The sequence below is a fragment of the Thamnophis elegans genome, chromosome 10 (genome assembly GCF_009769535.1).
Source record: "Thamnophis elegans isolate rThaEle1 chromosome 10, rThaEle1.pri, whole genome shotgun sequence".
NCBI classification, from domain to species: Eukaryota; Metazoa; Chordata; class Lepidosauria; order Squamata; family Colubridae; genus Thamnophis; species Thamnophis elegans.
Window position 1 is genome coordinate 25,762,686 of NC_045550.1, and position 23,582 is coordinate 25,786,267.

The 23,582-nt window shown below is 42.9% G+C and overlaps 1 protein-coding gene across 1 annotated transcript in view; it reads right to left on the reverse strand.

The window, feature by feature from the left end:
• CRTAC1 (cartilage acidic protein 1) overlaps positions 1-22,016 on the reverse strand; it is a 33,989-nt gene extending 11,973 nt beyond the window's left edge. The window contains exons 1-5 of the mRNA XM_032225499.1: positions 21,843-22,016; positions 15,337-15,539; positions 4,024-4,220; positions 1,689-1,819; positions 700-856 (exon numbers count right to left, since the gene is read on the reverse strand). Coding sequence (XP_032081390.1) covers positions 700-856; positions 1,689-1,819; positions 4,024-4,220; positions 15,337-15,539; positions 21,843-21,896 — 742 coding nt within the window. The 5' untranslated portion in view covers positions 21,897-22,016. The remainder of the gene's footprint in view (positions 1-699; positions 857-1,688; positions 1,820-4,023; positions 4,221-15,336; positions 15,540-21,842) is intronic.
• Between the last annotated feature and the right edge of the window lie 1,566 nt (positions 22,017-23,582).

The window sequence follows — 23,582 nt, forward strand, 5'->3', positions numbered from 1 at the left end:
GATTCATTCTCCTATTTCCCATCTCTGTCTACAGTGAATCCTACAAATTGATAAAACACTGAAATTCATTGTGAGGTTCCCTATTTTACCCTGAAGCTCTATAATTCCCCCACACAAAAAATGGTAAGAATTCAGGGCCTTTCAGACTGAATGCTGAGCCAAGACCTCTGAAGATAAATGGGATTCCAGTCAGAGACTAGCCCAGCATCCTGTGAGGCAAGTTTTCCCTCCATCTCAGAGGCTTGTTTCTGGGAGCCACAACTCAGCTGGTGGCTACAACTGTGTTTCCCTAAAGCAGCAGATATGCTGTTATGCCTGGGTAGTGTAGGATTTTAAGAACGGAACAATGGAAGATTCTGAAGCAAAATGGTTTCCATCATGGAGAATTCTCCTTTCTTTCCTGCTGGAAGCCATTTTATTTTTTCTCAACAATGCATTATGGAATGGAGAATTTCAGGAAAAACAAAAATGGGCTGCTGTTCAGAGGAAATGCTAACATGGAAAAAAACATAAATTACATTCTATGGCACTAAAAGATAAATTTATTCTAAACCTTAGGGCAACACAACAAAGGAAAACCCCATGGAGGACATTTTGTAAGAGTTCCTTCAAACCTGAGTTCATTCTGATAAAAGGTCTCCCCAGTTTATATCCTCAGGTCTTCTTCAGCAATATAGCAACTTTCTGCTTCCCTCATACCTGTGAATTTATTGACTCCAGCTTCTGCAGCCACATCATTCAGTGCCACAATGCCATGTTCTAGGTCACTGGCAGCTGTATCCATTTCAATGAGGGCATGAGGACCAACTCTTCCATTGGCATAGTTAGCTATGTAAATGGAATAGCGGCCAGACCCCTGCAGGAAGGAAGGGAGTAGTATCACTGAGAACCGGCGTTCCAATGAAGCATTCCCATCCATTCCCCACATTGGATACAATAGCTAGATTCACATAACATAGGAACCCACCAAACCAGAGGAACAAAACACAATCCAATATTATGCCCAAATGTAAACTGTGATGGTATAACACAATAATTTGATTCATGAAACGGCTGAGTTTCCAAAACAAGATTAGGCCACGAAATATTCCAGCCACGGTCTGGCATATTGGATGCCTCCAGTGGATAGCAGTTCCACAGCCATGATAAGGATAAGTCTGGCAAAGAAAACACCATGCCAGACCCTTGAACATACAAGCAAAAACAGTCCACTCAGACATGGTTGTTTTCTTATCCTTGCTAGGGGGCTTCCAAAAGGAACATGCCAGGTCTTCACATGTCCATGTTTGCCCCAGGCTTCTTTGTCAGCCACCATCTGCCCCCTTTTGTTCTCCCATGGCGGCACCCTGATTTAGCAATAATCATTGGAAAACAAACCACGCAAGTTAGAGAGAGAAGAAAATGCAGGTGACAGGGGCATAAATCACCCAGACAGGCTGTGTTTATCAGCAGCACGGCACTCGCCTGGCACTGCAGCCCCTGATGGGAGTCCTGACAGCTGTGGGGGAGGGGGCAGAGCCTGGTCATAGGGAGGCTGGGTGGAGAACAAGGCCTCTCCAAAAACATTTTTTTTCTCTTTACACAGCTTAGATTACGCTTCTTTGGTTCCAATTCCTTTCTCCTGCGTATATGCCAGAGACCAGTGATTCTGAGATGATACTCCCAGCGAGCCAACCTCATGCACTCACCAGCCTGTCTACGCATGCCACGGAACGCCCAGCAAACCGGCTTGCCACACCCCGGTTCACCTCATCACTCAAGATGTCCTCCCAGCGCCCGTTGCGGAACTTGAATAGTTTATCTGTATAGGTGGCTACGCCTGGGAAAGAGAGAGAAGACATCAAGCATCTTATGGCTTCAGGCTGTACTCCATCTCAGTACATTCTTTCTCTTGTCAAACATGGGTGTTTCTCTAGAACAGAGACGGCGGTCCTTTCGACACCAAGGGCTGAAAAGGAAGCGCAGGTGGGCACGCGCTTGTCTGGGCTGCAACTGGGAAGAGGCATGTGTGTGCTAGAAAATAAACTTCTGGTTTCTGGCACATGCATGTGCTCTGGCCAGCTAGTCTTTTGGTTACTAATGCGCATGCATGCATGATGATCAGCTGGCCCCATGCTCACACCAGAAAATGGAAGACCAGCTCTTCCAGTTTTTGGTACTGCCGCACACACACGAAGGCCAGCTGATTGTCACACATGCATGCGTGCCAGAAACCCTGAAGAGGAACAGGCGACGCTGCGCATACCAGGCCCCATGGCTCCATGTGCCACTTTAGGCATGCATGCCATAGGTACACCATCACCTAGAACCTCAGCTGAGTCCTTAGGGAAAAGGGCTCCAAGATTCCAGGGATCAGAGGTGGAAAGATTTGGCATAAGCCCCTCCTGAAACAACACAATTGCACTATGCAGGTGTGAAATTTGTATGTAGGTGCAGATTGTGCATGTGACTGTCAAACAATCCCTGTCCAACCTTGTCACTACAAACTGAATACTTTTTTTTCTTGTCCGCTTTGAGCATCTAATTCCTGACTGTCAGCCTTCACAGGTTCGCCACCTCAACACCCACCCTTGGTGAGTCTCTAACTGCTAGCTAGTATGCAGGGCTGTGACTGGGACTGCACTGTCGTGAATGCAGCAACTCCAACAAAGCTTAAGTGTTGGTAAGGGAGGTCCAGAAGAATACATTCATTAAGGAAAAATGTGCCAAAGCAGCACGGAGCCATGTACATCATAAAGGGAAAAGGGAAAAGAAAAAATCGATGGCCAGACCCTGACGCCGGGAGTAATATGATTGGCTGATTTAAAGAGTGGGAGTTTTTGGTAGCAGCAAAGCTATAATTAGGTGTGTCAGGAAGACAGATAAGCAGAACCAAAAGTAGATCAATGAGGCAGGTAAAGGGCCCAGCCCAACTCTGGAAGGAGCAGGGCCTTGACGGTGTTGTTGTTTTTTTCTAGGGAAAGGGCCCCAGAAATCTAAAGAGGGGCTTTGAGCAAGTGGGGGTGGGGGTTATGGAGCAATCATTTGTCCAGGGCTCCCACAAGCTATTCAGAAAGAATCTAGAAGCAGCCAAAATCCAGCATGGAATCTTAGCAGAAAAGCCAATGGTCAAGCAGCATTTCCCAGAAAATCCCACAAGCCCATCTGAAGCTCAGAAAAGAAAAGGGTCCTGTTATTCTCACTGCAATTCCTATTAAGCAAGGGCTAGGCCATAAAGATTTCGCGGGCAGGGTACAGACGCGGACTAATGCTACATATGTGACTTTGGCAAGAGCGTATCGTAAAGGAATCTAGTGCCAGCCTAGCAGGCAGATACTCATCCTCCCAAAGGAAAACAATATATTGACAGTGGAGCCACAGAGGCCTAGATGCGTCAGAGGTTTGCCATTTTCCCTCTGTCCTATTCACCTCAAGGAACATTGTCCCAGAGGCGCTCCCTTCATCCCCTGCAATTCTAAGCCCTCGGAGCTGCAGTCACTGCTGGCAACTAGAGATCTGGCAGAACCCTGAGTCAGCAGTCAAGTCTCTCCCCTCCCCCACCCACCCCGTCTGCCAGCCCCACTGCTGCCAGGGAATCGACAAAATCACTCAGCTGGGAAATTAACTCCAGGCTTGAAACATCCCACCCTGGTGGCCAGTGAAGGTCAGGAAATGAACGCCAGTGGGACAAGGCTAGCAGGTGAGGTCCCAGAGTAAACTATGCAGAGGGCAGCCTACAGGACACCAGAAACAAGAAAGAAAGATGGCTGAACAGACTCCTGGTTTTCATCCAGCCACATCACTATGTATCCCCTCTGAGAATCACTTCTACATTTCTGCCACCTCTTTTGGGTCAGCAAAACTAGTCAGCACTGGTCATGATCTACAATGGGGTGATTTCCAGACATATAGTATGTTGTATATCATAGTTGGATGGATATCAGAAGATGAAGGGAAAGGCAAACAACATTAAAAAGGTTTGATGCGTTAATATGGTTGTCAATGGTAAGGTGAATGTCAAGGACGGATGACTTTGACACACACCAGAAAAGGCATTATTGGTGTTTAGGAAGTAAATTTCCTCCCATCCATCTCCATCAATGTCACAGGCTGTCACACCAATTGCATTGCCCTGGCGATCCCTCAGTCCATAGTAGGGGGAGCTGTGTTCATCCACTGCAAGATTTAACAGCCGGCCCCGTGCCTTGTCATACTTCAGCACCAGGTTGGGTCCGTTGTACCTAAAGGAGCAGAGAGTAAGAAATGAAGCAAGAGTGAGCAAGAGTGGTTTCAGATATTAGCACCTTCTCAATAGTTTTTTCTCCCCCCCCCCATCAAAGTGAAGTTTTCTATTGTTACTAATGTAGTTCCTCAATTAGGCAACCAAGCATTCCCAATATCTTCTTGGAGAAGAAAAAGGAGTGGACTTTAATGAAGAGAACAGTGGTGGGAACCAATATGCTTTCCATATTTTCTCATCGTTTGCACCGCTCCGCCTTATTAAGAAGCCAGTAACTCAGCCTGAGTTCTAGCACACTGGATTAATCACCTCCCTGCCTCTTTTCTGCCATAATGGATTTGTTAGATTTTAATGAGTCACAAGGCTCTCAGCAACTGCCACAGCTACCTTTCCAAAAAACTGTCCTATTTTGTGAGAAAAAGTCAACAGAGAAAAAGGAACAGAGTCATTGTTTTCCTCATGTCTGCTGAACACATCACACATTTATGAAAATGCTTTGAAGTAGAGATTTATTACATTAATCTGGTAAGATTTCGAGACACATAATTCACCAAAGTTGATTAAAACGCTTCATAGGACAAAGGACAAAGTTCAGGAGGAGTGATGCTTATGGAGTTTGGGATTATGTTTTTAAAAAATATCAGGAAAACCTGTTTTTTCATCCAATGTAAGACAAAGGCACACAAAAATGTTATGCCACTTATAGTTATGCATGTTTAAATCATTTTGTTTTACCACATAGCTTATACTGTTCCCTTCTTCAGATCAGTGAGATTCATTGGGAAAAATAGGTTAAAGAAGGAGGGCTGGATTTTGTGTTTCCTATATTTATAGAGACAGAGTTCCTTTTCTAAATCTTTTCTGACATGCTGAAGGATTTAGGGATTAAGTCAGGCACCACTGGGGCTCCTCAGGAAAATGGAAACCAAATGGTAAAGGCCCAAAAGAAATTTCTTTCTTCTCTTATTTCAGACAACTAATGTATGCAAGATGCAAATAGAGGTTTCCCCTCCTATTCAGGAATCAGGATTTATCTGGGGCTGTATTGATAAAAGGCATATTACATGGACTTTGACCTAAAGCCCTTGTCGGGAAGAGACACTGGGAAGATCTCTGATACAGCACTGAAAAAACCCTAAATTACTGCAGTATCAGATCAAGAAGACTGCTTTTATAGAGTACTTATCTGTCTTATTAATGGATTTGGCCAACGTATACCCTTCCTCTAGTTGTGTAGAATTCTGCTTGTTTGATTAAGGGAGAGTTCTGAATTCTTTGAGACATCCATCCATGTTAACATCACACAATGCAAAGTTGCAGAAACGCCTGAGTGGTTTCATCTGGCAGCTAATGATGTGTGACTCTAATGTGGTTAGCATAGAGTTTGCTAAGGCTGAAAATGTACAGCACAGAGAGAAAATACAACAGAGGAGGAGGGCAGGGAGGGGAGCCCTAGTAGCTAGTAATAAATGTAGAATTTGGTAAAACCTTGAGGGCAATATTTGAAAACCCAGGGGAAAATATCTTGTCCTCAAAGGAGATCAAGAGGGGAGCCTTTCAAGAAACCAATTCATGCAAAGGGCCAAGCCTGCAATCAGAGCTGAATTTTATGTGTCAGTGGGTCTATGAAATGCCCTTAGTAACACATTTTGGCTACTCTTCCAAATGTATTTTGAAGTGAGGATTTTGTAATCTGAAGTAGGAAAACTGCCTTCAGAAAACATGCTGATATTTTAAGCTGTGTGTCTTGTTCCCATTTGGTGCGGTCTTGTTGTCTTCGGGTCTTTTCCCGTGTAAGATTGAGATTGTCTTGGCAACATTTCAGTGAGGTCAGACCAGCATACCGTTTGTTTATTAAACGTATTAATACAAACATATTAATCTACAACGGACTCCAAAGAAAAACAATTACCAACCTAATCCAAAGGGAGACTCCCCCAAAAACGGAGACACAGAACAGGACAACGGCATCACCCTCCTCCCTTACATCAAAGGCACCACAGATAAAATCAGCAAAATTCTCCACAAACACAATATCAAGACAGCCTTCAACATTGACCAAAAAATAGCCAACATCTTAAGAAACTCCAAAGATAAAATCCAGCTAGAAAACTAAGGAGTCTACAAAATACCATGCAAAATCTGCCCTGCAACATACATAGGACAAACGAACAGGAGACTAAATGCACGCATCGCAGAACACAAGAACACAGTAAAAAAAAAAGAAAAAACTTCCTCCCTTTTCCAGCACCTTAAAGCTACAAGAAAGGAAATTAATTTTGAAGGAACCAGGTTAATCTCCAAAACTGAACACTTCAACAAAAGAATAATTATGGAACCTATCGAAATAGAGAAACACCTCCACAGCATGAATAAACGTGACGATACCTCCTGCCTACCAGACATCTGGAAACCAGCCCTAATCAACAAACGAGCCCCACCCACCACCCAGGCTGTTACAACATGAAACAACAATGGACATACAGCCAGCACCAATCAGCACCAATCTACCAATCATGATACAACCACACAACCAATCAATCCACTTACTGAAACAAAGCCAGCACTCCACACACCACCACCAAGATTTATAGAAAGACAGCAGCTCCAACCACGTTTTAATCCCAAAACCCAGCCTGAAGATGGCGAGTGAGACCTCGCTGAAACATTGTTAAGACAATCTCAATCTTACATGGGAGAAGACCCGAATACAACAAGACCAGTATATGTGTATATGTATGTGTGTGTGTATGTGTGTGTGTGTGTATGTGTGTGTGTGTATGTGTGTGTGTGTATGTGTGTGTGTATGTGTATATATATATATATATATTCTTCACCCTTTAATAAAAGTAGATTCAGAAAACACTGTCATTTATATTATGGCTGAAATATTGATATAATAATTATGGATGGAAACTATTCAAGGAGAGAAGCAGCCTAGAACTAAGTACAATGAGAACAATGTCGGTGGAAATTTTCAGTCATCCAGGTCATAGTTGTCTCCTCAAATGTGCTTTTTCAAAAAGCAGTTGGACTGTTTGTTTGTTTTTCTTTGAGGAAGAGGAAGAAAAATGTTTTGTTTCTCATCCAAGAAACTTGATCACTTGTGATGGCATGGGGGATGGAAGGATGGAAGGATAAATACTGACAGTTGATGCCTTCTCTCATCAGAGGGGGAGGGATAAGACACCACCTATCTCCAGTCAACAACGCAACCTTTGCAACAGTTCCAAGAAGATCCCAAACCAGTTGATTCAAGTGACCCTGAGGGAAAGTGGCCTCAAGAGTTCTCAGGGAGAGTGCTAACAACCAGATGATGCAAAGAAATATAATCCTTCCATTTCTACCACCACTACCCCCATTCAGTCAGAACCTATCCTTCCATCCCCCCGCCTGATGAAGTTTCTTGGATGAGAAGTGAAATGTTTTGTTTCACAAGCAGTCCAGTTTCCTTTTGAAAAAACACCTTTGAGACACCTTTCAGAAGTTGTGGTGCTCCATCAATGGAGGTTTTAAGAAGACTAGATGGCCACTTGTCTGGAATGGTATAAGGCCTACAGAGGTTGGACTAGAAGACCTCCAGAGTACCGTCCAACTCTGTAATTCTGTTATCAGTTATAGGTGTGCTGTTACACATTTGTAAGGCTTCTCACCTATAAGACTTTAATACAGGCAGTGCTATATAGGGTTCTTCATACCTGTTTTAACTGAATTTAGCTCTCCCATGATTAAAATCTGCTCTTATTTTTTTTGAGGAATACATTCCCAACATAAATATCTGTATTTATGTTGCTGTAGTATTGTACAGATACCATTTTTTTAAAGAGCCAGTTTGGTATAGAGATTTAAAACATCAGACTAGATACTAAGCCAGTGGTTCCCAAACTTGGCAACTTTAAGACTTGTGGACTTCAACTCCCAGAATTCTCCAGCCAGCAGAAGTCCACAAGTCTTAAAGTTGCCAAGTTTGGGAACTACTGTACTAAGCGATTGTGTGTTCTAGTCCTCCCTTAGGCATGAAGATGGCTGGGCGATCTTGAGCCAGTCATTCTTTCTTAGCCTTAGGAAGCACGCAAAGGCAAACTGCTCTCAAAATCTTGCCAAGAAGATTGCAAGGACATGTCCAGGAAGTCATCAGGAGTCAACACAGACTTAAAGGTATACTTACAAATTAAATTGGATTTAAGAATAAAAAATAAAAGAACAGTGAAAATAACTGATCCATCTAACATTCATAGCTAGTGACCTATTTTATTGTGCCTGAGTCCAAGTCCAAGTTGGCCATCCACCATGAACTTAAAAGAACAGGGCACAACCAGAAATACGTATTTCATTTAGTGTTGATAATCAGCCAAAATACAGACTTTGGCAATGTGTTCAAATATGTGAAACTTCACACAGCTCAGGCAGATCTAATTAATCTTGGAGATCATGCCCCATTACATTCAACATTTTAACTGCCAATCAAGAAAGGAAAATAACAAAACAGTTATTTCGTTTCTTGCGTGCCAGACATCTGGGAAAATCTAAGGACCTGCTACAATTCCAAAAGAACAGCAACAAAGCCACAGGCGATCACATGCTTCCATTTTCTCCAGTTTTGTGAGAAATAATGTGGCATGTGTTGTGTGTTATAAGCCACATGATACATATAGCAAAAGTGTGGAAAAGAACAGGAAACAAATTGTTCTTTGTTTCGGAAGTTAAAGTAAAAAACATTTAATTTATGTGTGGGTATTGCAAAGACCCCTTTGCTATACTGCTTCACAGAATCATAGGGCTGGAAGGGATTTTGGAGATCATCTAGTCCAACCAACTGCTCAATGCAGGAATCTTTAGACCCTCTGTGATAAACATCTCTCCGCTCTTTTCTTTAAAACCTCCAGTGATGGAGCACCCACCCCGTCAGAAGGCAGTCTGTTTTCCTGCGGAATAGTTCTCACATTCAGGGCATTCTTACTTACTTACAGTACTGGATCTATCTCTGCTAAGTTTCGATGCACTGATTCTTATCTTATCCTTGGATGAAGATAAATCCATACTCTCTGCCCAGGGGTGGGTTGCTGCTGGTGTTACTGCTGGTGCGCTTCGCACATACCGTGCATTGCTTGTGCATGCGCAGTTGCCTGTAAACTGTTCTGCGCATACGCAACACATTTAAAAATGACTAAAAAACAGGCATGGGTGACTGGGGAACCAAATTCCCATTACTGGTTTGCCCTCCACTACCTGGCAGAATGACTGTGGGGAAAAGATTGAAGAAAAAAACTACAGAAATTCTGCACAATATAACTGTCAATATCTAAGATTCCTTAGAAGATATTCCTGTTTACAAGAATCTCTAACATTGGAAGATGAAGATAGATGAGCACTTCAGTCATTATTAAGTCAGAAGGTTACAGGAACTGATCGATATCTATAGAAATATGACAAATAATCTGCCTCTTGGAATCTTCCAACTACTTGACTAACTTCAAGATCTCCCATATTCTTCTTCTAGAAAGATCAGTGGGAAAAACAACTTACATGTAATAAAAGCCACATGTCTGGATTAAAATTGTTTTGGGTTGTTCCAGCATCTCTTTCAGAATATTCTTTAATTTATTTAATCATTGCAAGATTTGAAATGCGCGATATTAGAAAACATAGCACTGGCAATCCTAGGGTGGGAATCTTCCTGCAAAAGATTGCACTTTGCAATGCAAAGCTGTCTAAATATGGGCAGCTGCAGCCCACAGCTGAATGAGATGCTTTGCTATCCTTTATTAAGAGCAATATCAAAAGGAAATTAGAAATACCAGGTATATTAGATCTGCAAATGATACTTGCAAACTTTGCATAGACCATCTTCTGGTGGCAGCAGTTCTAATATATTTCTCATTCTTAAACTAGGAAATCCAAGGTATGGGTTTTGAGTGCCCTGGCATGGGAATATGCTGCTACAGCTTGTAGGGCCTCCTGTGTGCCAGGCCTGCCCAGGTAGTATTCAGTAGTAAGATCTCCCCCTCTATGATCAAATGCCCCTTCCACAAAAGTGACATTGTTGTATCTTTTCACTACCAGATTACATTTTTTGCCATCTCAGAAATTTAGGTGACTTGTTTATTACTGTTATTATTATTTTTTAATGTATTGCCTTTTAAATATGTTATGATGTTCTCTTTTGCTTTTATTGTATTCTGTTCCAATTCTGTCAAGGGGCTTTAAGCCTAAATACCAAAGAAGTCATTGTGCTCTAAAGATGTATGTGTGCATGTTTTTTTTGGGGGGGGGGGTGGCAATTACAGTGCATCTCAGACCAAATGTGAGGAAGTGTAGTAAAAGCAGAAGTAAGGCTGCAAATAAATCATATCTCAGAGGGAGGCTCCAATTGCTTTGCTTGCTCCTGTTAAGACCACAACTAAAGAACTAGTACAATGTTTCTACTTTAGTAAGAATACTAACAATGTGGTGACACTTTAGGACAGAGTGATGGAGATGTCGCGTCTGGAATGCACATCCATGAAGGAAGGTCAGAGGAACGAGGGGAATAAAAAGGATGGATGGATTCAGGTGAACATATAGATTAATGAGTTAAGTTTGCTGGGTAAAGTTCCCTTCTAAGAAATTGAAGCAATCAGGGATTAATCAGGAACAGGTTGAATATTATTCTTACCCAGAGGAATATCTTACTGTAAAAGCCCCACCCCACCCCCACTCGCTTTCAAGTGGATGATCACTTCCAGCATTCCCAGTAAATTTGGTTGAATTAGCATTCTGGTTAGCAATTCTAGGATTGTAGCTCATTGCACCTAAACCCCATCTTTTGGGGGAAAGCTACAACCTTTCCCATTTGAGCACTCTCAAGATGTTTTGAATTATCTTCCCCATATTTTCCTATCATACGTTGAATGGGTCTTATGGATTTGTTATTTGAAATATCTAGAGGGGACTAAATTAAGGAAAACTGCAGGGTAGCTATCCTGTAAAGAAGTCTGCAAATCTAAGGAAACGTGACTTGGTGGTAATTAAGATTGGGAGAAATGCCTATTCCCACACTTAGAATTTCATATCATTTACAAGGATTATCCATCATCATTATTTTAAGTAATTGCAATATTATTAAATATGAAATGTGCAGCCCAGTTTTTAGTCTCCTTGTGTTAATGCATCACTTACAATCATTCAAAAGGGACCATTAATTTCTTTTTGTAATGTTTGAGAATTAGAATTGATTTCTCCAAATTTGGAGCCCTTATCATTCCTAACTACTAGGTGGAGTTAGGGGTGAGGCACTACAGCCCAACAATTGGAAGGGCAGCAAGTTGAGGAAGCCAGTGAGCTGGTCTACCTGTGACAACAGCTTAGTCAGAATAGTCAGTTCATTATCTGATACTTAATATGTTCTTGACAGGATTATAGAATTCCTAGATAGAGGTTATGAGGAAGGAGCTGGACTCATACCGTTCTAACATAGAGTTCCTTTGTGAGGGAGATGTGAGGTTTAAACAAGTGATAAATACATAAGGTATTGTTTCCTATGTGATAACTTGCCTCTTCTTAATGATACATTAAAGTAGCCCTGGCAATTATGAACACATTCCTGATTGTTCATTCATGGGAAACTTCCACTTCTCCATATCCACATTTGTCAAGGCATGCCCAGCATGATCACCCTAAAGGCAAAACATGCTGTTTCTCTTTGAGCAGCTGGCCAGGCTGGTTTCCATTTCCTTCTATCCTTCCTCTTCAAGGGACTGTCAGATTAGGGATGCAAGGAGCACACAGCTGAATGCCTGCTCACTCCTGTGCACCAACTCAAGCCAAGCACACTGTCAATAACGCGATGAAGCACTCTCTCACTCTACTGCAGCCAATTAACACAATGTCAAGGTGCACGCTGAGGCCGTCAGAAGAGGGAGAGAGAAGGTTGCCTCTCCTCAGAATGAGAGAAAGTTTGTTTTTCTTCAGGTCAAACCAGGGCGCTCTTCCACATGTCTTGACTTGCCTAAACTTTTCCTCACCTATGAGAAAGACCTGTCTATCCACAGTTTTCTAGGCTTAATAAGATAATCTGAGTTCCAAAGATCACAGCCTTTGTATAAAGCAGCATTCCCCAACCAAGTTTTCCAGTTACGTTGGCATTACAATTCCCAGGATTTCCAGGCAGGAAAATCCTAGAAGCTGTCATTACAACACAATTGAAGGCCATCAGGTTGGGGAAGGTGAGCATAAAGAATTGAGAGGAAAAAGCTTCCCAAACTGAAAGCTTAGCTAATTAAGGTTTGTGTGTGTGTGTGTGTGTGTAAGGTTGGTGGTAAATAAATTGTGCATATGTATATGTGTGTGTGCACCAGAGTATAAGACACACCAAGATTTTGAAGCAGTAAATTAAAAAAAAGTGTTTGCACTCTGCAGGCCTCCCAAACCCTCTGCATGCCCTGTTTTTCATGAAAAACAGGACATGCAGAGAGTTTGAGAGGCCTGCAAAATGCTCCTGAAGGCTGGGGAAGCAAAAATGAGCAAAAAATGGCCATTGTTCTCCCCAGCCCCCAAGAGCACTTTGCAGGCCTCCCAAACCCTCTGTGCATCCATTTTTATGAGAAATAGGATGCACAGGGGCGGGGTTTCGGGAGGCCAACAATGCTGTATTCAGTGTATAAGACGCACCCAGATTTTCACCTTCTTTTTTTGGGGGGGAAGGTGCGTCTTATACTCTGAAAAATATGGGTACATACATCTACAGAGATTGAACACTCCAAAATAAGTGTTGATGGGGGAGGAGAGGTCAAGTCTTGTCTTGCATTCCTTTTAACATATATATGAAACTCTCAAGAGAGAGACCATTCTTTAGTTTGGGGTGGGGTATTATCAGTACGAATATGGTTGTATGGCTCCACTTCAGCCAAGAAGGAGATATAGGAACAGCTTTGACCTGGTGCTTAGAGGCTAGAACTAGGTTCCAATTACAGGTAGTCCTTGAATTACAACCTCAATGGAGCCAAAAATTTCTGCTGCTAAGTGAAACATTTGTTAAGTGAATTTTGCCCCATTTTATTATCTTTCTTGCTGCCATTGTGAGGTGAATCACTGCAATTGTTAAATTATATGCTGCGTGTCCTCCCCCAGGACATGAAAAAATGAATTTTTTTGCATGCTGTGCCCTGGTCTGGAAAAGCTTGCCTATCTAGTCTGGGTGGCTTCTTCTCTGTGATCATTCAGTAAGGCTGAAGACCGTTCTTCCATAGAGCCTGTGTAGCAGCATGTGGACTACAGTTTGTGGAGCAGTTTAATGTTTTACGGATATGAGCAACCTTTGAAGAGGTGGCATACAGATGAATCCAAATGGAAAACTGCTAGCCATGGAGATGTGAATCTGTTAGTGAAAGATCCTGGGAGACCGCTGAGGTTGAATGCAACTTCAGGGCAACTGAGGTCCCTAGCAGCTCAGTGGAGATGAAGGAGAAAAATGTGGATCTCTAAAACGATCCTAGTAGTCCATGTGTTTAAAGCAGGCTTGCTATCCTGTCTTTCTGCTATAGGGATGGTATGAATACATGGAAAATAACTTAGGAAGAGTTAGGAAAAAATGAGAAGGCTCAGTGAAATGAATGTGGTTATGGAAACAATTTCCCTGTTTTCTAGGGAATCCTAGACAGAAGAGCTTTTCAGTGGATAGATGTTCTTTCCAGCTCAGTGCAACTGAGACATGTTTTATGTCAGTCCAAGTTATACAAGCAGTGGCCAGCTATAAAGAGACCATCCTCTCTGGCCCCTACTTCCTAGGTCATGATTGCAGCCTGGACAGGTTGGGGAAGCTGGGGTGGGAGCTGAGAAGGCTACTGGCAGAGGCAGTTAATCAGGGAAGTGACCATGTGGACACAGTTAAGCTGTAAGCTTTGGGGATGCAACTGTACAGTAGTTCCACTGAAAACCCACATACACATCTGGAATTGAATCACTTCACAGATGCTATTTTTGGCTTATTCCAGAGGATCCATATCAATCTTTACATGTCCTAAGAACAAAGTAGAGTATACTTTTCCTTCCTTTTACAGCCTTCGCCAATTTAATGCCCTTCAGGGGTTTTCAAAGACATTTCCCATAGGTCTCAACCAGCAAAACCAGATCGCACTAACTGGGAATGTTAGTTTTAATCTGGAACATTTGTAAAATCCCACAAATATAGCCGTGTCCAAGTTCTTCTGAGAAACAGGGTCTGAATTCACCCAATGTATTCAACTTTAATGTGATTTGTTTAGTTTTGAATTTATACAATATAGGCAGCCAGCCATTGTGATTATAAGGTGATTTAGGCCTTTTCTTACATGTGAATTGGACCATTATGGCTTGTTCAATATACCATGATGAAAATAAATAATAGTTCGGCATGGCTTACAAACAAATCTATATATTTGATTCTTACTGTATGGCAGTACACGTACTAATTCATATATTGGCAGTTAGCCAAACCTGCCCGGAGTTGCTTGAGATTGTGAGGAAGGCAAAATTATAATATAAATGTAAATATAAATAATATAAATGTAAGTGTAAGTGTAAGTGTAAGTGTAAGTGTAAGTATAAGTGTAAGTGTAAGTGTAAATATAAATATAAATATAAATATAAATATGGCAAGGGCAGTCCCAATAGTAATAGGCGCCTTGGGTGCAGTCCCAAACAATTGGAGCACCATTTGAACACCATGGGCATTGACAAATTTGCCATCAGTAATTGCAGAAGGCGGCTTTACTTGGAACTGCTTCCATCCTGCGTCAATATCTGTAACACTGTCAAACATCCAGATTTGCCTATCCCAGGTCCTTGGTAAGGACTTGATAGGTAGACAAAAATGCCAAACCCAGTCTGAACATCTGGCTGACAGTGCAATTACTACTACTACTACTACTACTACTACTACTACTACTACTAATAATAATAATAATAATAATAATAATAATTACACTGTGTTTTTTACCTTTTGTATGAGACCAGCCTTTGGGATGTAACCATCTTCCTTGCATCCTGTGAACGCTAGGCTATTCTTTCTCCTTAAATATGGCTCCTTGTGGGGTAGCAGCCCCCCCTCCCCCCAACTTCCCATACATCTAGCAATACTTAGCATTTTTCTTGGTACCCACCCAGCCACGACAATCTCGAAGTCTCCATCCTGGTCTACATCGGTCACAGCCACACCATAGTTGAGCTGAGTCGGGTTGCTGTCATAGTCAGGGGGAAGGATTTGATCCGTGACTGCTGTGAACATGGGTTTACTGCGCTGGGATCCTTCACCAGGCCAAGGAAGAACCAGGCTCCACAACAGCAGTAGCAGCAACCTTGGCACCTATAAAGAGAAGCATGTGGCTACATCACCCATTCACTTACTAGCTGGGATTTTTTTTTCTTAATGCAGGAATTCTGTAACAGATTATAAAACTAGGGAAAATAGCCATAGCACTTAGACTTAATTTACTGCTCCATACATACTGCTTTACAGCACTCTCTGATCGGTTTACAAATGTTGGCGTATTGCTCCCAACAATCTGGGTTCTCATGTTACCAACCTCAGAAGGATGGAATGTATCAATCTTGAGCCGGTCAGTATCAAACTCCAGGCTGTGGGCAGAATTTGCCTGCAGTACAGCATTCTAACCACTGTTCCAGCAGGGCTCCAAATCTAGCTTTCATTTCACTGCTACTTACCCATGCAAATAAGCATTGGCAGGGATCTGATATAACCATCTTGATAAATTCTTAGAGGTAGCATTGCCACCAACCCTTACAGAATCGGGCAAGCAGTTTTGGAGACTTTGGTATGGTTCTGAATTGGTCAGCAGTTGCCTAATGCTCAAGTACCAATAGAGATGTTGTGCTTTATTGTGGGCAGGAAACTTCTGTTTCTTAATCTTCTGAGCTTTAGGGAGGAAGCATTGGAATGCTAGATCTATGGAAAATTTCAACTGTTATGAATAGCAGGATGTGCTGACACTATTGTTCGTACCAAACATCTAGTTTCAGGACTGACAGTCAATTCAGTTGTCTCAGAATTCACTCTGGGATGTGAAACCATATTAGCTTCAAAGTTACACATCCCTGCTGAAGAGAAACAAAAATATACTAGGTTAGACCATTAGATCTCACATTCATTCATCAGAATTAAAAGGAAGAGAAAGGACCTTAGTTCATTCCTTCAAGAAGAATGTCCCATCTCTCTCCTTTGATTCCATCAAAGAGTAGGAGTTGATTTTGTGGTTACCCTGAGCTAGAAGATGGGAGAGAAAGGATCTATCAAAAAGAACCAGGCAACATTGTGATTTAAACCCAAATGCAGTGATGTGAGCAAGTATTTCAATAACGTCACATTTCTGTTTTAAGTTGATCACACTCTGCTCATAACTTTCCAGAAGATCAGACAATCCTGAGGGCCATCCAGTCTCTTTCCTGAGGTAGGATCTTCTCAACATTAAAGCACTTGGACAGAATGCCTGTTGATCTCTCCTATGGACCAGTCCATGCAAAAAAAAGATGGCAGCAAATAAAGCATCTTGTGCCAGAAATCAGCTTTCAGTTCAAGATAGACTCCGAGATATGATAGCCTCTTTTGCTTCATGAGAAGGCAATTTTGCAATGAGATTCGTTAATCCTTAAAATAGATGAATATCTCTTCCCCTCATTTGTAAACACAACAAGGGTAGTTAAAGCTTAGCAAGAAAACAGGCACTTTTTCATTTTGTCAGTATCCACATATGAAAACTCTTATAGTTTATGTTAATAACTATCTTTCCTCCCCCAGCCAGGGCTGTCAGTTTGGAGTATTCTTATAATCAGTATTGTAGGTTAGAATCAATAGTCCTTTTAAAGTCCCTTGGAATGAAAGTGTGAAGGGGGAGAAGCCCACCGTTTCATCATGTTTTATCCATCCTGATTGTGTGAATAAGAAGGCTGTCAAAAGGCATTATGGAATAGGTAATCTGTCTTGTGAACATTTCTACAGATAATAACTCATTAGCTCTATTATTGGCCTTTTGGGACTATCTTAACCTCTCTTCGCAGTACCCTGTGGTATTAACACTTCTACAAAACAGATCTCAAGGTAAGCTCTTGCAAATCTTCTTGCTGGCTCCAAACCCAGAGGTGGTCTTGAACAATTGTGAGTATCCACTCTACCTACACTGATAGGCAGAAGGTACTACAAATAGGCATGTCCTAAGCTTTTCCTCCTCCTGCTGGAAGATCAGCAAGCCTCCAAGACTTTCCATGACTTCATTGAAATCACCATATGCTCAAAATTATTCTCTGAAGAGGCAGTGGATGAAATTTATCTATTTCATTATGCTTTGCAATAGAATTTAGGGTTGCAGAATTCAGGATGTGGCCTGAAATATAAGAAACCTACCCAAAACAAAAACAGAAAAGCCTCCATAAACTTGGTTATTCCTGTTTATATAAGAGAGGAGGCCCTGGGTGCATATAATTACAATTAATAATGATTACTATGAATAGTTATGATGTAATAATATCAGGAGCTATCAGGTTTGGTCCTCTCATCAGGAAAAACTCTACCTATTCACTTCAGAAACAACTAAGGAGCCATTCATAGGTATCTATAAGTCAAATGACCAGGTAGGAAGTTCAAGAGCAAATGCATCTTTCTTGTGTTCTTCCACAGCAAAACAATCCATCATACGAGGCCGGTAGCTGGTCCTGGCCTCCAGTTTAGGCACAGATTAACTCTTCATTAAATAAGTTTCCATAAACATAGGATGGTAACAGGCGCCTGGTGACAAAGACAACGTGTTCTTCTGTCGCGCTCCCAGCATTTGGCTTGAGCTAATTAAACTCATACATCAGTGTGCATTTCTAGATAGATCATTAGGGAAATGGCCATTAATTAAGTTGCCTTCCTAAACACGCACAAACATGCACTCAGAGCTTGCACCTGTGCGCGGGCAGTGAAGAAAATGTACTTGATCCTTGTAACCCCTGCTGTTCCTCTTCTGGGATTTCAGCCTTCCCCTTGGACCTTGGAAGACCTGGTTTTTATGCTCCTAGCGCTTCAGATAAAGTTGCTGAACACATTGCAAAATCCTTATATGGAAAATAGTTCCGTTTAGGCTTATTTTGAACAGTTTCCCATAGCCATTGAAGAAAACTGATTAGGAACCACGATCCTATATGTCATCATATGCTATAGCTACTATAAAGCATTTCACAAGAAAAGACATACAGATTAAAAATTAATCTTAACCCCAGCCCCAAATTTCATTTTTGCATTGGTCTACTTTTCTAATACAAACCTATTCAATTTTGTGCATGATATTTGCATAGCTTAGCCCCTCCCAAATATTGGAGCATAATTCTCATTAACCTTAGCCACCATATCTCTCTAGATTGGGATGACGGGAGTTTGGACGCCAATATATCAGAAGAATGTCAGATAGGGAAAAATCAGCATAATTGTTATTATCTCAATTTAAATCCAAGATCTAGTCCCAAGTCAGCTGGTGATGTTTCTAGTTCTGGGTGAACAAAATGACATCCAAGAACAGGTAGTCCTTGATTTACGACCTCAATTGAACCCAAAATTTCTGTTGCTAAGTGAGACATTTTATGATCTTTTTGACACAGTTGTTAAGTGAATCACTGCTGTGCTGGTAACCTGACTGTTAACTGAATCTGACGTCCCCATTGACTTTCTTGTCAGAAGGTTGTAAAAGGTGATCACATGATCCTGAGACTCTACAACCGTCATAAGTATGAGTCAGTTGTCAAGCATCTGAATTTTGATCATGACCCCATGACCATGGGGATGCTGCAACGGTTGTGAAAACAGTCATAAGACACTTTTTAAAAATGACATAGTAACTTTGAACGATTGCTAAATGAACTGTTGTAAGTCAAGGACTACCTGTACACAAACAAACTAATGAATGCTTCCTTCAGTGCTACTGAGTTCCCTGACTCAGTGGATACTGCTATTTCTTTTTCAAGTGAAATATTGAACCAAAAAGTTGGCATATAGCAAAGCAAGAGAACAGTCTCCAGCATCATTCCCATGAGCGCCTCTGTCACCTACGATTTTCAAACTTACTTAGTAAACAAAAATGCTAGGTGGTAGCAGCTGAGGGCTTTGTTTAGAGAAGGACCTCCTGGACCTCCAAAATAATCTCAAAGCAAAAGTAAAGCTGGGCGTAGAACAGAGTATTTTGGATTGGAAGTGGAGGCCAAAGGAAGTGGTGGGGATCAATCTCACATTTGTCTTTTTTAAAATTGACAATTTGGTGACTATGGCAGCCATTTTGTAATATTGTTCATGACATGACTCAAAATTCCCAACGTGTCTACTGGACTCCAAAGGTTGCCTATCCCTGTTTTGTTCTCAGGTTTCAAGAGTTTACTTCCTGGGTTGGGGGCGGCAATTCAGCAGACACCGCCGATATGCCTGCAAAAGTCACTATTGGATGCCCATGGAAAGGCTGCAAGTATCAAGAGAGCAGCATGACACAAGAAAGGAAAATCAAGGAGAAACTCTCCATCCCCATGTTCAGACAGGATTGTATAGAAAAGCAATGGACTAAAGCGAGGCGTTCATGTGCTGCCTCCTACGTTGTTTTTGATCGCTTCCCTTGCCTCTTCAAGTTGGCTCTGATAGTGGAAGATATGGATAGGTTAAGAGGATTCAAGATTGAATTCACTTACTTCTTGAACCAAACCAAGATCAGAAACACTCTTAGGTGTCTGTTAGAATTACAAGGGACAGATATGGTTTTCAATGTCCTTGGCAGCTGAAAAAAAAATAGCGGGCGCCATTTTGTTCTTGCTCTGGACATTGATGGAAATCATCTGCATGACTTCATGCCCTATACCTTATGATCTTTTATTATACCAGGGGTCTGCTCTTACACAGAGAATGCCGTGTGGACAAAATGCCCATTCTGAACACCCTCCCCCCCCCCCCCCGTGCTGCAGCAAATTTGCCCCAAAACACAAGACTGTGATAATAATCCGCTTTTTGTAGTTGTCTTCTAGTTTTCTAGTCATGTGATTCCAAATGCTGACTGGATGAAAAGCTTCTAAAAGAATAGTGTTTAGAGCAGGGATGTGTATTCTCAAACTAGAGAGAAGGCGCTTCAAGAGGGCATGTCTGCAATTGCATATTTCCATGACTTTCATGATTTCCTAGGGTGTGGCTGATCACACTGCTATTTGTAGCCATATTTGCAGTAGGGTTGGTGACAGCGGATTTCTTCTGTCGGAAAGAAATTGGGATTTGCATAACATTCTAACACTATGCAATAATCCGCTAATAAATGCATGCTTTGATTTCTTGCCATTGGTCAGAGGAAGGGATAAGAAATTGCATGTGATTTTCTCAGTTGACACGTTCGCCAGGCAAATCCTGTACTTTCAAATGAGTGGCCATAGCAGAACCAAACATTTAAGTGGACCACTGTTCTGGGTTAGCAAGCAGTTTCTACTCCATACTGTCTGCTGTTTTCCTAAATGATAGTTGAGCTCCTACAGAACCACATCACCAATATAATATAGATGCTTTTCCAAAAGCCACACAGTGATACAGGGTTTTCTGTCTCATTGTAGACTAGTGACATCACTCCTTCACAGAGTTGTTGTCCAAATCCAATTCCTGTATCTTTCTCAGTGACATCATGTCTGTTCAGCCAATGACGTGTGCTGATATCAACCTAGTTAAGAAATGTCACAAGATGCCAACCCACCAGATTCTTGTTCAAAGTGCAGGAGGGTTCAACCAATCAAAAGCATTGACATAATAAAATTCAGGTTTGAGCTTCAGTAATGACCAAGTATTGCTTCTGGTTCCAAATGTTGTTGTTGTTGTTGTTGTTGTTTTCTTTCTGAAGCCACTAACAAGAAAAAGCTACTGGCTTTGTCTGCATTGCTGTTTTTCCAGAGTTTGCTATTCCCAGACCAGATCCTGCATTAATACTGCAGCCAAGTGATATTCTTTTCCCCCCACAAAATCAAAGAATTTGGAACCAGACCTATCAGATATTCAGGAAGCAGCCAGAACTCCGGGGCCCATAGAGTTACACTTCAGAGTTGGAACCATGCCTTTCCTCGGCCATGTCAAACTGCAGGGTATCAAGCCAACCTCAACACTGGCATTGCCACTACTAGCAGCTGCCGCCACCAGCAGCACTAGTGCAATCTGGAGAGCAGCAGTCACCTTGGCACTCAGTTTTTGCTCGCTGCCGGAGGCGAGCACTCCAAGAAACGGCTCCCTGCTCAGGAAGATCCAGCGTGCCATTGGACAGCCGATAGCGGTCTCCACGGCGGCTCTTCGGTGCATCTCCAACGCACAAAAGTGCTTCCCGGTCCCCATCACATCTATCAAACCTTCATTTCCACTTCTTCCTTCCTGGTTTCCGAAGCTTCTTGACACGGCCCCTCCCCACTACCCGCTCCCAGAAACCCACCCCTCAACCCAAAATTCCGCCCGCCAGTCTCACGTGGCTCTCGACTATGCTTTACATAGCCTCCTCCCGTCCCGCATCATTCGCCAACTGCAACTTTTCTTCCCACCCAAAGTCTCCATCTCTTTGGGAATTTGGAAAAACTTTGCTCCGGTCGGCTTGGGCACAGCAGGGCAGGAAACAGTTGTACTCACCGGGCAAATGGATCGCTGGGGCAGCTCCATGCCTACCAGCTGGCCGCAAAGCATCCGGAGCGGGCAGGCGGGCGAACTGCCCTGTTCACGTGCGGATGCTTGTCGCGTTAGTGTCCGCTCTCCGGCCACACCGCTCGTTCGGTTTCGGCGTGCGCGAATGTGTATCTCTCCGGCTCTATCAAGTCAGCGGAGCGAGCGCCTTCTTAAGTAAAGGCTTGTGCCCGCGAGGCGACCAATCGCTGCGACCCGAGCACAGCAGGCACCCAATGGCAACGCCGGGAGGTGGAGTCGCCTGGCACTGATTTACTACCTGGAATTGCAGGGGAAGCGCGGCCAGGCAGCGCCGATCAATACGGAGCCAAACTGTGACGGGCGGTGAAGCTGGGGTCTGTGTGTATGTGTGTGTGTGTGTCCCCATCCGTCCGTCCGGCCGTGCATGCATGGTATGGGGGGGGGGGGAGCAGCTTTCAAGAGCAGGCGTGTAACCTTTACAAGGGAGCAATACTGCTCCGACGACACCACCCTTGGCCACAAAGGAGAGCAGCCTATTGAGTGGGCGTGGGTATCGCAGGGGCCATCTGTCCTGCGTCTTCTGGAAGCCAATTTTGACCGGACTATCTTCTATCCCGTTTCTTTTACGTCAAGAAAATGATCAGAGGAAAAATGCCCTGGCTGGAAAGTGGAGAGGCTGCGTGCGAGGATGAACGAAGTAAAGCCGGGGACCCTCGCATCCCAAGGATGGAAGGGGAGATGGGCTTGACAAGACAAGAGGGCTATGGCCTTGGAGGGAGCAATGCTGGCGCCTCGTCCAGTTACAACCCCCTCCTCCCCTTCCCCAACTCCCAGGCAGGACCCTCCGCTCTGTCCAAAGTCCCCGGACATTCGCTCTCATCCCCTGTTTCCCATTGATCCTAACACCCCTATTAGATGCCCCCCCCCGATTATCTTCACCACCCATGACCTGTTGCCGTGTGTCTCCACTGCCTCACAAGTTTGGTGGAAGATGAGAAAACCTGGCTTCTTCTCTGTTAGGGAGAGACAAGGGGAAAAGGTGGAAGGCAGGACCTTGGAGTTCGCTGAAGTTTCCATTCTTCCTGTCCCAGCTACTCCGAGGTTCCCTTAAGCAACAGGCAATGTATACATTTTCATCTCGAGGGCCAGAAGGGGAGATGCCTGTCTTCTTCCCGAGTCCTTGCTTCCTTTGGCAGACCCTGATATCCAGGTTCTCAGCACTGTGCCCACCATGCCCAGTAACCAAGCAATATTCAGTTCCTTTATTTTTGGCATTGCTGTTTGGGCAGCCTAAGCACATTAGTTTTGATTCTCTGTGTTGGAGGGTATATTATTCAATGTCTCTGCATCCTACTGTGACATGGTTAGGTGAAGGATGCTAGAAGCACACTTCTTCTATGATTTCCATAGTTTGCTGTTCACAAAGTAGAAATGGTCACTACTGGAAACACACTTTCCTCTTCCCGATAAGCAACTAGTGAATAGGAACATTTTCATCTTGAGTTTTTGAAATTGTCTCCTGATGCCAAAAAACAGCATGCATTCCCAGAGGCCACATTGGATTAAAAGAGTGTTTGAAGGGATTCTTTGAGGCCACATATGCGGCTACTATTGAAAAACCTTCCTAACCTGGCATCACTAGATGTGTTGAATTATGGCTGCCTTTAGTTCCAGTTGATGTGGGCATTGGCTGGCTGTACTACAACTGCTGCTGCTAGAGGAACTTTG